The 16622-nt window shown below is 44.2% G+C and overlaps 1 protein-coding gene across 2 annotated transcripts; it reads left to right on the top strand.

Moving 5' to 3' along the window:
• The first annotated feature begins 5631 nt into the window (after positions 1–5631).
• Positions 5632–16151, top strand: LOC145354052 (claudin domain-containing protein 1-like). 2 transcript variants are annotated; one of them, XM_080205175.1, is made up of 5 exons: positions 5632–5682; positions 8471–8793; positions 10659–10766; positions 11704–11841; positions 12317–16151. In XM_080205175.1, exons 2-5 carry the CDS (start codon positions 8496–8498, stop codon positions 12538–12540), a joined length of 768 nt encoding a protein of 255 aa, XP_080061301.1. In that variant the 5' UTR covers positions 5632–5682; positions 8471–8495; the 3' UTR covers positions 12541–16151. The 2 variants fall into 2 exon arrangements, with proteins under 2 accessions (XP_080061301.1, XP_080061302.1); XM_080205176.1 differs by having other exon boundaries at positions 5640–5678.
• The last annotated feature ends 471 nt before the right edge of the window (positions 16152–16622 follow it).

Raw genomic sequence — 16622 nt, 5'->3', positions numbered from 1 at the left:
ACCGGCCCCCAAGCTGCACTGTGATATCATCTGACAGAACTGAATTCCAGACGTTACTATTTTGATCTCCAACATGAACAGAATCCCAGGCAACATCATCAAACTGGTGGCAGCAAAAAGACATCTGACCCTCACCCAACCTCGCTAACTGATGAAAGCTTAGAACTTGTGCCTCCCAACTGATTCAGAAGGTCAGTAAAGAGGGGGAACTGCAAAGGTTTACCAGACTGCTTCCTGGGATGGCAGGTCTGTCATATGAGGAGACACTAAGTTGATTAGGATTGCATTCATTGGAGTTTAGAAGAGTGAGAGGGGATCTCATAGAAAGCTATAAAATTCTAAAATATGTAGATAGGGTAGATTCAGAAAAAATGTCCCCAGTGGTGGGGGAGTCCAGAACTAGGGGGTCATAGTTTGAGGGTAAGGGTTAGAACTGACATGAGGAGAAACTTTTTCACCCAGAGATTGCTGAATGTATGGAATTCACTACCACAGAAAGTAGTTGAGGCCAAAACATTGTGTGGTTTCAATAAGAAATTAGGTATTGCGCTTGGAGCTAAAGGGATCAAGGGATCTGGGGGAAAGGGGGGAATCACAATATTGAATTTGATGAAAAGTCATGATCATAATGAGTGTTGGAGCAGGCTCAAATGGCTTCCTCCTGCTTCCAGTTTCTATGTTTTGGAGTGTAAAGCTGAGGGAATGCTGCACTGTCAAAGTCAGTCTTTTGGCCTGCTTTCAGACAGAAGTGAGCTGTATGCTGTTATCAACACATTCTGTTATTTTGCTTTCAAACAGAACTGACATTTATTCTGCTTTTAATATTGACTCAGAACAAAAGTTTTGTGTCTTTACCAATATCATACCACTCTCTTTGTTTTGTATTCCATGACATCTTTGTTATGTAATCACTCCAGGCCTCAAACTTTTCCCTGATGTTCCCTTCTGCTCCACCTTTCTCAAAAGCATAACTCCCATCATATTCCTACCTCTGTTCAGTTCAAAAGAAAAGCTATAGAATTGTATCACAGAATCCCTACAATGCAGAAGGATGCTAAACATCCCATTGAATCAGCACCAACTCTCCAAAAGAGAATCTTACTTCAGCCCACCGCCCCCCCCCCCCACCGCAAAACTGCGCATTTCCCACGGTTAATTCACCTAATCTGCACAGTTTTGGACTGTGTGAGGAAACCCAAGCAGATATATGGAGAATGTGACACACAGATAAGACTCCCAAGGCCGAAATCAAATCTTAGTCCATGGCGCTCTGAGACAACAGTGCCAATCACTATGCCACGTCACTCTTATGTTGGATTTGAAATGTTAAATCTGTTCATCTCTCCACAGATGCTGCCAGACTTGCTGTGCTTTTCTTGCAATTTCTGCTTTTATTTCAAGGGGTCTTCTCTTATTCCTCTGCTTCTGAGGATGATATAGTTAAACTAGGGCTCCCATCTTCCCCTTTCAGGTCTGCATTCAGCAAAGGGAGTCACATCTATGCTATCTTTTCACAACATCCCACAGAGTTACACAGCTGCTGACCTTACAGATCCAGCTGCCAATGTTTGCAAAAACATTCCATACGCGGCTTTCTCATAGGCTTCCTTCAATCATCAAAACAAATCAGTTGGATGCCTGTGGGATTGTGCTGTATCAGGTTCAGCCACCCTTGTGGAAAATTGACAGTGAGCTGTTGAGGCCTGAGGGTCTTTGTGCAAACCTTGACGTGTCTCCCGTGCTGCCTGCCTGTTAGTGCGAAATTTAAACGGTGAAGGCTGGAAATATTCTGCAGGTCAGGCTGCATCTGTGGAGAAAAAAACAAAGTTAATGTTTTAGGTGGGTGGTCTGTCATCAAATCAGGAAATGGTAATCCAAAATCCTTGAGGGGAGACTGAACAGGCTGGAGTGGCTTGATGGAGGCCATTAAAATTGTGAACTAGTTCGATAGGGTAAATTTTGAACTTCTTTGATAGGTTAGATGGAGAGTGGTGGCACAGTATCCAATCACTGGACTAGTAACCCTGAGGCCCAGGCTAATACTCTGAAGATGTGGGTTCAAATCCCACCATAGCTGCTGGTGGAATTTAAATTCAAACAATGGATTTAGAATTACTATCATTGATTGTTGTAAAAACCCACATGGCTCACTAATGTTCTTTGGAGAAGGAAATCTGCCGTCCTTATCCAGTCTGGCCTCCTTGTGACTCAAAACGCAGTTGATTCTTAGCTGCCCTCTGAAGTGGCCCAACAAACTATTAAGTTCAAGGATAAGAAGTAGTGGCAGTGACCCTAGCAGTGGTGCCATAAGAAGGCTAATGATTTCATGTGGGTGGCCAAGTTCGGTGAAAGCTTCTCTACACGATGACTCTGACCCACCGCACCAGCAACACTTCTCACATTGTTCACTGTTCCACATCCCCATCACTCACTCAGCAGCATTACCACCCCTCCGACCTGGCTCAGAAACACACCACTCTCACACACCTACCAATATTGCCTGCAGCTACTTGACTGTGGCAAGTACTTCAACTAAACAGAGTGCAAAACAGTCACTGACTTTCCACTCTTGATTCCTGAGGACAAGATGGCAGGAGCTGATTTAAAGAAGTTCCTCCTGGGAATGGATAATCTGAATGATGAGGATTAACTGGATGGGTTGGGGTTGTTTTCCTTGGAAATGAGGAGGCTGAGTGGACATATAATTGAGGTGAATAAAATGATACAAGGGCAAGAGATAGTGGACTGGAAGGACAAATTTCCATCAGCAGGGAGTCCAATTACCAGGGTCCATTGATGTAAAGAAATTGGAGGCACGGTTAAAGAGGATTTGAAGAGGTAAATTTTGGATTGCTAAAAGGCATTTGACAAGATGCCATGTAAAAGTTTACTACACAAGATTCAAACTCATGTGGGATGGGGTGATCTGTTATCGTGGTGAGGGAAATTGGATAACTCACCGGGAAGAAGACAGTCAGGAGAACTTGGTCACTTGCAACCTAAAATAAATTTTAACTGATGGCATCACACAAGGATTGGGACTGGGGCTTAAACTATTTATGATCTGTTTTAATAATTTAGATGAAGGACCACATGTAGTATAGAATCATACAGTGCAGAAGGAGGCCTTTCAGCTCATTGAGCCTGCATCAACCACAATCCCATTGAGGCTTTATCCCCACATCCCTATGCATTTATCCTAGCCAGCCCCCTAATACTAAGGGGTAGTTTAGCATGGCCAATCAACCTCACCGGCACACCTTTGGACTGTGGAAGTTATCCAGAATACCTGGGGGAAACCCACACAGACATGGGAGGATGGGCAAACCCCACACAGTGACCCAAGCCAGGAATCTTATGACATCATGTTAGCATGCAGAAACAGCATGAAATTTGCCAGGTGAATCCCTTTGTTGCAAGGGGCATGGAGTGTAGAATTAGGAAAGTCTTGTTACAGCAGTACTTGGCATTAGTGAGACTGCAGAGAATGCTGTGATCTTCATACTGCTTTGAAGGCAATTCAGGGAATGTTCATTAAGTCCGTTCCAGGGATGAGGGTTTGGGCTTCTTGAGCAGGTTGTGTTTGTAAAGTTAAAGTTAGAAGTTTTATTTATCAGTCATAAGGAAGGCTTACATTAATACTGCAATGAAATTACTGTGAAATTCTCCGAGTCGTCATCCTCCAGTGCCCCTTCGAGTCAATGCATCTAACCAGCACATCGTTCAAACTGTGGGAGGAAACCCACACAGACATGGGGAGAACATGCAAACTCCCTACAGCCAGCGACCCAAGCCGGGAATCAAACCCAGATTCCTGGTGCTGTGAGGCAGCAGTGTCAACCACTGTGCCATACTGCCACCCTATGTACTCACTGGTACTTAGAATGAGAAGTGATTGTATTGTAACTAATAAAGACTCTTTGGGAGCTCGACATGGTTTGTGCTGGACTGTTGTCCCTTATGGGAAGGACTGGAACTGGGGAACACAGTCAAAAACAAGCAAACTGTGCAGAGTTTGCATGTTCTCTCTGTGTTTGCACAGATTTGTTCCCAAAGATATGTAGATGGGGGGAGATATTCATGGTAAATACATGGGGTTATGGGGATAGAGGGGCGGGTAAGATGGTCTGTTGGAGACAGTACAGATTCGATGGGCCAAATGGACTCTTTCTGCTCTATACAGATTCTATGGGGAAAAACCTCAACAAATCTGGCAGCGTCTGTCAACAGGGAAGCAAATCTAATCATTTGAGTCGGAATGGAAGGAGAGGCATATTGGACTCGAGACTTTCGGTGAATGATTTCTTTGTACTTTGCAACTCCAGTTTCTTTTATCACCTTAAAATCAGGGAAATCAGCTGGGTACTTTCAAAATGATGTGAAAATGCTGGCATTGGACTGGGGTAAACCCATTAAGAAGTTTCACAACACCAGGTTAAAGTCCAACAGGTTTATTTAGCAGCAAAAGCCACTAGATTCCAGAGCACTCGCTGCCCCTTCATCAGGTCAGTGGGAGATGTGTTTACAAACAGGGCATATAAAGACAACATCTCAATTTACAAAATAATGGTTGGAATGTGAGTCTTTACAGGTAATCAAGTCTCAAAGGTACAGACAATGTGAGTGGAGAGAGCATTAAGCACAGGTTAAAGAGATGTGTATTGTCTCTAGACAGAACAGTGAGCGGGGGTTACAGATAGTGTGGCATGAATCCAAGATCCCGGTTGAGGCCGTCGTCATGTGTGCGGAACTTGGCTATCAGTCTCTGCTGAGTGATTTTGCGCTGTCGTGTGTCGTGAAGGCCACCTTGGAGAACGCTTACCCGAAGATCAGAAGCCGAATGCCTGTGACTGCTGAAGTGTTCCCTCAGTAAAAAGTCTGACAACACCAGGTTTTAGTCCAACCGATTTATTTGATAGTAAACTCACAAGCTTTCGGGTTAGTCCCTTCGTCAGGTGAATGGAGAGTTCTGGTCTCAGACAGAGCATATAAAGCACAGACAGGCTAGAGATTACTGATTAGAATGCGAATCTTAAGATTCTGTAACGCCCGTGATTCACCTGGGCTTGCAAACTCTCACTAACTGTTCTGTCTGGAGACAATACACATCTCTATAACCTGTGCTTAACCCTCTCTCCACTCACATTGTCTGTACTTTTGAGACTTGACTACCTGCAAAGATCTGCATTCCAACCATTACTTTGTAAATTGAGTTGGTGTCTTTACATGCCCCATTTGTGAATACACCTCTCACTCACCTGATGAAGGAGCAGCGCTCCGAAAGCTAGTGGCTTTTACTATCAAATAAACCTGTTGGACTTTAACTTCCTGTTGCAACACTTCAGACTATACTTTCAAAACGGCTGCTCTGTATAGCACCACGTGACATGGCACGGGGCAGCAACCACTGTTCAAGGGGCGGGGTCTCGGGTGGAACTGCGAATTATCTTGTCTGCTGGTGACGTCGGTTCAGACGGAGGGGGTGGAGCCCGATAGGGGTGACGTCAGGCCATAGGCGGGACCGGCTGTTCCCGAGGTGACTGACGTCAGGGAACGGGCGTCTCCCAATTGGAGTGACGCTGAGCGATTGAACGTGATGACGACAGACACGCCGGAGGTGCCCTCCCTCCTGTCGGTGGACCGGAAGCGGTCGAGAAGGGCTGGCGTCTGGAGAGACTGTAGGTAATCGAAGATCTGGGCAAAGGGGTGCGAGGTTAGAGCCTGGGTGGGAGATTCAGAGTGCCGGATGGGAGAACTGATGTTGTTGTGGCTTGTTGGTTGTGGAGAAGCTGGGATTGTTCTGCTCAGAGCGGAGAGGGGTGAAGATGTGGTTCAGGCTGAGTGTCAGAGGGACCTCATTAACTTGTGCCTGGGCTGCTCCATCAGGTGAATGTGAAAGATCCCTTTGTGTGGAATGAGGATTTGGGGGTTCAGTTCTTTGGAATCCTTACAACAAACAGAGTAAGAACTCTCACAACACTAGGTTAAAGTCACTCACCTGATGAAGGGTCAAGGCTTGGAAAGCTCATGGTACCAAATAAACCTATTGGATTTTAGCCTGGTGATGTGAGACTTTTTACTGTGCCTCCACCCGTCCAACACCAGCAAGAATGGGATTTAGATGGCTCTGTTCAGGAACACTGGATGTCTCTGTGATCAAAGTGATTTTTTTGCATTCTAAGCCTCACTGTTGTAATTTTGCAGCCAATTTGTTCATTGCAAATGAGATACAATTCATTGTATTTTGACAATGGTCCAGAGCAGCCGTGTTTTTATTGTATAAGGTTGCTTAGGGAGGACATTTAGCAGGACACCATGGTGGGTTGAGATGGGGGAGAGATAACTCATGGTGGCTATTTTATATCAAGATGGGTGCAGCAACTCTTGGTTTAATGCCTTACTGAAAAGTGGCACCCTCCAATGAAGGTGGTGCTTTCTCCACCCAAGTGGGACCTCATCCCATGTGCTTCTGCGGCAGGGGTGCTCAGCTTCTGAGACAAGGATGCATGCACACTGAACCATGGCTGATACATGAATTGTGCCTCAGTCAACAAAAGTAAAATACCATAAACAACAGCAAATTTGCACCAGGCAAGATTCCATCATAAGCCCTGCTGTGTGGGATTTGGCTATGTGCAAATTGGCATTGAAGCATTAACGCACGTAGTAATAAAAGCAAATTACTATGGATGCTGGAATCTAAACCCAAAAGAGAAAATGCTGATAACCTCAGTAGGTCTGGTAGTATCTGTAAAGAGAGAAAAGAGCTGGTGTTTTGAGTCCAGGTGGTGCTTTGTCAAAGCTAAAAGGCACAGAAAGTGGGAGACATCTACTATATTTAGTCTTACGCATATAGTATCTTTAATGTCCTTCACTGTAGCATTATAAGCAGAATATCACACTGAAGCACAGAAGGAGGTCAGTTGACCAAAAGCTTGGTCAAACACAAAGCTTATACAAAATTTCTCCAAGGAGAAAAGTGGGAAGGGAAGTTATAGGGAAGGAATTGTGCAGTTTTTTGCACAGGCATGGCTGCCCATATTGGAGCAATTACAAATGGATCAGAGTACAAGGCCAGTGATAGTACAGTGCAATGATCTCAGTGTGTTATGGGGTTGAAGATTGCAGCAATAAGGAGGGTTTTGGCAATTGAGGTATTTGGAAACAAGGATGAAAATGTCAAAGTCAAGACATTGCTTGACCAGGAACCAATGTCCATCAGTGAACCTGGGCTGAGAGGAGAATGGGATTTGCTGCAATTAAAAGTGAAGTTCAGGATTATCGTACAAGATCAGTCATGGTCTGATTGAATGGCAGAACAGGTTTGGTGGGCTGAGTGGCCTACTTTTGCTATAGTTTATGTTCTGGAATTAGTGAAGCATGGATGAGGGTGTCAGCAGCAATGAACTGAGACAGGGATGAAGCAGATATGGAGGTGGAAGTAGGTGGTCTTTGTGACGGCATGAATATGTAATTGGAAGCTTATCTTGGGATCAAATGTGATACCAAGGTTGTGAAAAGACTCTCAGTCTCACTGTTACTAGGCAGAGGGATGGAGACATTTTGAATGAAAGGGCAAAATTGATTGTGAAATTCTTTGGAAGATCCAGACCTCATGCAAGACATTATAGAAATGCAAGCCTCCACTGGGATCCCTCAAGCTCTCCTGTCCCTGCGTGCCTGTCTACCTTTAACCTGCCCTCTATCTCAGCCCCAATCCACTGCAGCCCCCTGTGTTTGATCTCAGATTGGTGAGTTTTCTCTTCAGGATCAGGGGTGGGGGTGTGTTTGTTTGAGGGCTGATGAAGAGCTTCAAGTTACAACAAGGATTGAGCAAGCAGTTGGTCAAATGAACTAACTGACCCCTAAACCTATTTGGAAAGAATGAGGGATCCGATTTGTTATTCGTGCCCTAGACAGAGAGAGGCACAGAGAAGGTAATTTGGCTGAGTGTTGACAGTGACAGGGGTCAGATGTAAAGTGTGCGATATATGGGCAGATTGTTGAGCGCGTGGTTGGGGGAGGGGTAAGAGGAACGAAGGTGTGATTGTGTTTATGTGCAAGGGCCTCTTTCTGTTTCACTGCCCACTCCCTGACCCTTGACTGAGCTGCATTTATACACAAGTCTGTCTCTCTTGTGTTGTCTATTGTCCGTTCGTTCCCTGTCTATTCAACTGGACCAGACTTGATCTTTTGGTCCAATGCTTACTCGCTATTATGTTCTGTCCTGTATATCCTACTCGCTCTTCAACTTTCCCTCGGCCACTCACTGTTGCTCTTATTTGTCCTTCCATCTTTTGTGCACTCGTTCAAGTTGCCTGTTCTGCATCTGTGCTCTCTTGAACACCCATTTCCTTCTTCCTGCAATCCCCTGCTTTCCCTGTGTCCCTCCTCAGCCTTCTCCCTCTTCATCTCTACTTTCTCTACTTCTCACTCCCTTTGTTTTAACCTCCTGCCTTTCTTCCCACAGCCAGCACAAGCAAACTACTAATGCAATGGTGGACAACCGTTTTGCCACGGCGCTGGTAATTGGCAGTGTCCTGGCACTGATCTCGGCAGTGTACATCGCCGCGGCCATTGGAACCGATCACTGGTATGAGTACCGGAGCCCGTTTGGCTTCTCTGAGACAAATGATACTAACTTGTACACGACGATTCTACCCAGTGTGGAGTTTAAATTCGGGAACGAGTGTACGTACTCACGTGCACTCTACAAGTACAATGGCACCATCGGTCTGTGGAGGGGATGTATCAGTGTCCTCGAGAGGTATTGGTCCAAACCCCCACCACAAGGTTTGTACATACTTTCGACTTTGTCTGCCTTCGCTTATTTGAGCCAGGATCATTCTCTCCATGTATCTGACTCACATCCACTCACATCCACCCACATCCCCAACACACCTCAGCCCTTGCCCAAACCTGTCCCTCCCCCAATCTGGTCCTCCCTTCACCATTTCTCCCTCCCGCTGCATCATATGACGTTTACAGGACAAAATGAAGGAGGTTTGTCCATTGGGACTTGGGACAAATCTCACAGTAATATCTAGCTATTAGTCTACAGTATTATCGATCATGGTTTTCATTAAACATTGGCATTCTTTTTAAATGAGCTGACATCTTCTTTGAGCTCCATCCACATCCTTATCAGCCTGTGGGTGAAAGTCCTCGCTCTCCTCCAATCCGTTTCCAAATTTGTGCACCCTGGTTTTTCCTACTAACCTGCTGAGGTAAATAGAAAAGCGAAAACAATCCCAGCCAATCATATCTTTCTCTATTGCCAAGATTCTCCAGGACTGGCATCATTCCCTGTAAATCTTTGCTGCACTCTCTCTCGCATGCTCCCTTCGTTGCAAGAGGACTTTAGCAAGTATGCTTTACTGCAGCTCTACTCTACATGGCCTTGGTGAGACCATATCTGGAGTATCATGTGCAGTTTTTGTTTCCCTTGTGCAGCAAAGATTCACCAGAGAGACTGGGTTGACTGGACCTGTATTTACTGGAGTTCTGAAGAATAAGAGGGAATCTAATTGAAACATATAACATGCTGACAGAGCTGGACAGACTGGTTGCAGGGACGGTGTTTCCTCTGAATGGTGGTGTCCAGAACGAGGGGTCACAGGCTCAGGAAGCCATTTCTACCAAGATAAGGGGAAAACGCTTCACTCAGAAGGTGATGGAGCTGGAATTCTCTGCCACATAAGGACTATGGAGACCAAGTCACTGAGTATATTTAAGAAAGAAATAAATACATTTCTATACTCCAGAGGTATAAAAAGGCATGGTATGAGCAGGGGAGTAACAGATAGAGGATCAGCCATTATCAGATTGAATGGGGGAGCAGGTTCAAAGGGCCAAATGTCCTACTCTTGATGTTGCTTCTTTCTGAATGCAGCTTTTTACTGTCCCTCTGAATTTGTTTTACTCAAGCGTGGGTCATGGACATCGCTGGCGGGCCAGCGTTTATTGCCCATCCCATGTTGCCCTTGAGAAGGTGGCGGTGAACCTCCTTCTTTAATTGCGGCAGTCCACGTACTGTAAATTGATCCAAAATGCCATTAGGGAGGGAGGGATTTCCAGGATTTTGACCCAGCGACGATGAAGGAATGGAGATATGTTTCCAAGTCAGGATGGTGAGTGGTTTGGAGGGGAGCTTTCAGATGATAGTGTTCCCATGTATCTGTTGTCCTTGTCCTTCTAGAAGTAGTCATGGGTTTGGAAGGTGCTTCAGATCTTTGGTGAATTGCTGCAGTGCATCTTGTAGCTAGTACGCACTGCTGCTATCGAGTGTCGGTGGTGGAGGGATTGGATATTTGTGGATTTGATGCCAATCAAATGGGGCTGCTTTGTCCTGAATGGTGTCAAGCTTCTTGAGTGTTGTTGGAGCTGCACCCATCGAGGCAAGTGAAGAGTATTCCATGACAGTCCTGACTTGTGCTTCGTGCATGGTGAGCAGGCTTTTGGGAGTCAGGTGAATTACTCGCCACAGTATTCCTAGCTTCTGACCTGCTCTTGTATCCACTGCTGATGTTGTGCGCCCAGTTGCTTTCCGGTCAATGGTAACCCCCAAGGAGGTAGGCAGTAACATTATTGAATGTCAAGACGGGGTGTGGGGGCAGGTCTTAATTGCTGACTTGGATTTTCTCTGCACTGTGTTCCAGATGTGAAACAGGACACACTGTGTGTCAGCTTCTCTTTACAAGACCAGTTCACACCAAAGTACGTACAGGTTGGAAACCACAACAGTGGAGTTGATTACGTGAGAACCTGTGAGTTTGCTTTGCTCTTCATCCATGTGTTATCTGCAAGATGTAGTTTGTTCTGAGTGTTCCCTCTCAACCTGTCGCACATCACTCAAACAATGCAGTCCCCAGAACAGCAGAGAGACATCGACCAGCTCCTCGAGCCTGTTACACAGGAAAAGAAGGAGACCATTTAATCCTTTAGACATGTTGCACAAAAACAGAAGGAAGCCGTTCAGCTCCTCAAGTCTGTTACACAGGAAAGGAGAAGATCATTCAACCTTGAGAGCCTTTTACATGGTGGCACAATGGTTAGCACTGCTGCCATGCAGCGCTAGGTACCTGGGTTCAATATTGATCTCGGGTGACTGTGTGGAGTTTGCACGTTCTCCCCGAGTCTGCATGAGTTTCCTCCAGGTGCTCTGGTTTCTTCCCACACTCCAACGATGTGCGGGTTAGATTTTATTGGCCATGCTAAATTGCCTCATAGCTTTAAAAGAGGATCAGGGGAACCAGCTGAGTTCATAGGTAGGGTTCTGGGGATTGGATCTAGATAGATTATTGTTGGTGCAGACTCGATGGGTCAAATGGCCTCTTTCTACACTGTAGGGATTCTGCAGGCTGAAGCCATTCAGCTCCTTGAACCTGTTATACAAAAACAGGAGGGCCCCATTAAACCCCTCTTGCCCATTACTCGGGAAGGTGCAATTCAGCCGCATCAAGGTGTCGCATAGGAACAAGAAGAGGCCATTCAGCCCCTCAAGCCCATATCACAGGAACAGAGGGAGGCTATTCAGCTCCCTGAGCCTGTTACACAGGAACAGCAGGAGGCCATTTAGCGCTTCCTGCTTGGTCAATATGAAAATGCTGTGATTTATTATCTGCATGTACCTTATTCTATAAATGTTAAGAGATCTCACTTTCTTTGTCCTTCTACAACTCTCCCTGTCTTTATCTCTCACAGACCTGAGTCGCTGTCAGATTCTACTCCCATTTATCAGCTTAGGGCTGATGTGTTTTGGAGCGTTGATTGGATTGTGTGCATGTTCCTGTCACACCCTCTATCCAGCCATTGGCACTGGAGTGCTACACCTTCTTGCAGGTAGAATCTAAAGGCAGTCTTTCCCTTTCTCCATAGCTCCCAAGGTCTAACCCGCAACCAACTACTACAATGCTTCCTCAGTATGGACCCTCCAATGGTGCGGTGCTAATTCAGTGCTGACCCTCTGGCAGTGCTGCACTCGCTTAGTGCTGACTTTCTGGCAGTTCAGTACCGCCTCAATATTTCACGAGAGAATCAGATTCAGTTGCTATGATAAACTCTTGGAGTGACATTTGAACCCACGACCTTTAAAACATTTTCATACGCCAGCATCTTGATTTCATGAAGGGATTGGACCCACTGAAGTTCAAACCAGTTATTCATTATGTTTAATAACTATCGGATTGTGTTTGTACAGAATGAGGACTCAGAACATTCAATCCAGATCTGAGTTTGAATAGGTTGTTTTATTTACATGGTATTTTGGTCGGTATATCTGCTGATGTGACGTTCTCTCTGGTTTTTCCTCTGCCAGGACTTTGCACACTGGCTACTGTGGCCTGTTTTGTTGCCAATGTCGAACTCCTGCACGCCAAGACCCAGGACCCGCAGTTGCTCCCGAAGGGACATTTTGGCTGGTCTTTCTGCCTGGCCTGTGTCTCTGCCCCTCTTCAGCTCATGGCTGCTGCCCTTTTTATCTGGGCAGCCAAGACTGAGCGGACAGAATACAGCCGGATGAAGTTGTACCGTGTGGCATAGCTGCGATCTGGATGTCATGTGTTCTGCCTTCGACCCATATGGACATGCACATAAATCATGTTTAGAAATCTGTGCTGTAAAGGAGCTGGCTCCTGATCCTTCCCTCCACACTGATCAATCATGAAGGTCTTATTCCAATCCGTTACACAGAGAACCCTGGGGAAGTTGTTTCATGTCAGTAGTTCTGTCTCTGTTGCACTTTCCAGCCTTCCCACACACGATATTGATAAATAGTTCCCCATTTCGGGAATCCGTCTCACAGCCAAAAGAGGTTGCAAAGCACTTTACCGCCAATGAAGTTGTTTATTTGAAATGTGGTCACTTGTAATAGGTAACCTAGCAGCCAGTCAGTGCACTGCCAGCTCAAACAAACAGCAAGGTGACGATGAGCAGATTATCTGTTGCTTCAGTGTTGTTGATTGTGAGATGAATCATGGACCGCAGGAAGTTCTCAGCACTTCTATTCTTCAGTAATTTTTGTGGGATCTTCCCTTTTCACTTGAGAGCAGATGATCTTCTATTTCGTGTCCCATCAGAAATAAAGTGCAGGACTCTCACTGCTGTCCCTGAAACATTGCAGCACTTTCCATTATTGCTGAGCCTCTGACAGTGCAATGCACTCTGAGGATTGACCCTCTTGACAGTGCAGCACTCCCTCAGGATTAACCCTCTGACATTACAGGGCTTCCTCGGGATTGACCCTCTGACAGTGCAGGGCTCCCTCAGTACTGACCCTCTGACAGTGCAGGGCTCCCTCAGTACTGACCCTCTGACAGTGCAGGGCTCCCTCAGTACTGACCCTCTGACAGTGCAGGGCTCCCTCAGTACTGACCCTCTGACAGTGCAGGGTCCCTCACCACTGACTCTCTGACAGTACAGCACTTGCCCTCATCATGAACCTCCAACAGTGCAGCACTCCCTCAGTATTGATACTCCTACAGTACAACACTCCCTCAGTACTACCTTGCAGTGCTCCCTTAGCACTGACGTCCTCACGGCGCTTTTCCCTTATTACTCACTCCCTTTGTGATGCACTCCCTCAATATTGACCCTCTCACAGTGATGTGCTCTATTAGTGCTGATAATCCAACAGGGCAGCACTCCCTCATTACTGACCCTCTGCCAGTGCAGATCTCCCTCAGTGCTGTCCCTTTGTCAGTGCAGTATTTACACTATCATAGTGATGTGATTCCTCAGGCCTGGCTCAGTCTTTTGGTTCGAGTGCACAAATTTCTAATTCAGAAACAATGGAGAGAGAGAATGCAATTCTTTTCTCTGAACAAAGCTACACAAAATGCTATTATTGTGTTTCTACTCTCAGCATTCTAAGGAAGTCTCCTGCTGGCTAGCTGAGAAACATTTTTTTTAACCAATCTTCTGCTCTCAGAAAAACAGCCCCCTGTTTTTTTTTAACTCTTCAATTCTCAGGATTGTGGCATGCTTATTTTTATTTCTCAAAGTCATTTTTTCTCTCCACATTAGAATGGGTGTGCTGAATGAAGTTATGACAGTTCTAAATGGTAAGGTGAGAGAAAAGGGTCAATCGCTCAATGTCCCATTTGGGAATGAGTGTAGGAAGTTGTGGCAGAGACAGTGGTACAGCGTAAGATTGTAATCGGCAGCTATAATAGAAAGTGTTATTTTGATTTAGAGGATCATGGAACTCTGATAGTTTAATGAGCACCTTGTGTGTGTGAAATAATACTGTTTAACAACTTCTGTGAATGTATCTTTATATAATCCCCACTCCTGCCATGCCTTGCAACCTATAAGTTATTGAATTAAAAATGGACATTTCTATAACATCTTTCATAATCTCGGGATATCCCAGAGCACTTTGCAGCCAATAAAGTATATTTGTATCATAAACTATACATCACTTGTAATGTGAGATGCATGAGAGCTAATTTGCACACAGCATGATTCCACAAATGATGAGCCGTAGGGTGAGCCCAGTGTAGCACTTCGTCATGGGATTCAGAAGAGTGAGTGTCTGAAACAGTATAATTCATCATGAACTAGGTGTGTGAGCTGTACGGGGATTAATTGAGAAGGACTGCAGGAGGGACATCAGAACAGGATGTGACTATTCAGCCCTTTCAGTCTACTTCTCCATTCAGTGCAATGATGGCTGACTCCATTTATCTTCCATTGCCCCCGTAATCCCACAGTGCCATTGGTTAACAAAATCTTTCAATATGAGAACTGAAGTTTAAGAATCAATTAGCACCAATTGTACATAGTGGAAGTGAGTTTCAAAATTCTAGCACCCATTTTATGTGTCAAACTTTTCCAAATCTCACTCTTGAAAGAAAAATATAAATAATTGAGAGTCGATTGTTGGGGCAATAATAGCCTGGGATTGATTGGCACTATTTTTTATGGGCAAGGTGTACTTGGGAACATTTCCACGTTGTCAAATTGATGTCTATTATATATTTATTGCATGATTCAGAAGAACATGCCACAAGATTTAATGGTATTCTCGTCTGGGTGTTTCAGATTGAAGAAAAAGTGTGACAGTGTCAATCTCCTGCATAAATAGGAAATGCACAACTATTGTCTCCTTTACACACTTGGGAGTGGTCTATAATGCCACAACAATAGTTACATGTAAATGTTCCTGGTGTGTTGAGGGTTGCTTATTTTTAGTTATTGATGTACACTCAAAGTGGCTAGAAGTAATCATGTGATCTATTACAGATGAACAAATATCATGCAAATAGCTTTTTGAAATTGTACAGAAATTGTACTCATGCTGTTATATATTTAAAACGTGGTGCTGGTCCACTTGAGGGTCACATGTTCTTTGACAAAATTGATGCACCCTCAAAGTGATCAGAAGTTGCTATCATGAGATCTACAACATCTAAAAAAAAATGAAACCCGATGAAATTGTTGCAAGATTTGGAAAATGACAACAAATTGTTATTGATAATTGCTCACAATCTATTCCATAAGTGTTTGAGGATTACATCAAACTGAATAGTTTTCAGCATATAAAATCCACACCTTAGCAGCCATCAACCAATAGAGTAGTTGAAAGTTTCAATCTTTGAAAAATTAATTTCAAAATTTTATATGAGCAATGTTCATTATCAGATAGTGTAAGTAGATTTTTGAATTTTATCAAAATAATACTCTTGCGTAGTTTACCTGAACTACTACTCTTAAAGAGAAAGCTGAGAACTGTGATTTTTTTAAGATTACCTCCATAAACTTCAGAACTGGTAGAGCACCAACAACAATCTCAAGTCTTTGGATGGGAGGTGAGGACAAAACAAAACTCATTTCAACGACAAGATCGAGTGTCAGCATGTAATTATGCCACAAGTGTGAAATGTTTTTTTAAATCAAAAACAGGTCCAAATTCTTGCACAGTTTAAAATGATGACGAACTAGTTTAGCAATATCATACTGACAAATTGTTATCATCATGAATGGATATAGGATCAGTTCCAAGAGAAGAAGCATTTACTGAAGTACAAAATCATATTTCTGGACTCAAAGATACCCCAATTTCAGAATGTCATATACAGCCATATATGAATAGATGTCCTCGTGATTGACTTTCTCATTGGCTCTCTATAATGATTAAAGATACATAGTTATGTGTCCAGAGTATTATTGAACCTCTGTATAACAATGTAGTAATTTGTTGTTTCAATCACAGAAGGGGTAGGAATGTGTTATGGTGTCTGACCAGGTTCCTGGAAGTGGAACCACGAATGCAATGGTTCCTATTTTTAAACCAGTAAACATTAAGACATTGACAGAGCGAGGAACATTCAGCTAAATTACTTTGAAAATAAATTTATGAGCAAACAAGAAGCAATTTACACATGTAAGATGCAACAATTGATTCAAATGAGTGATCATGATTGTAAAACAAATGCTGATATTTTGAATGCATTATTATTATTGAGATTGACGCAACTGATACATTTTCTTTTTTCAACAGTCTTTTTAGTGATGAGCGAAGGGATAGAGTCACCGGGCTCTGATGGCGGGAAGTGTGTCCAAAGACTGAGTATTTTTACAATGCCATCTAAGTCAGTTAGAAGGAGAAACGCATCAAGTTG

The sequence above is a fragment of the Carcharhinus amblyrhynchos genome, chromosome 16 (assembly GCF_965287045.1).
Source record: "Carcharhinus amblyrhynchos chromosome 16, sCarAmb.v2.hapA, whole genome shotgun sequence".
Classification (NCBI taxonomy): Eukaryota; Metazoa; Chordata; class Chondrichthyes; order Carcharhiniformes; family Carcharhinidae; genus Carcharhinus; species Carcharhinus amblyrhynchos.
Note: the sequence above shows the minus strand (reverse complement) of the source record. Positions and strands in the feature narration are given on the sequence as shown.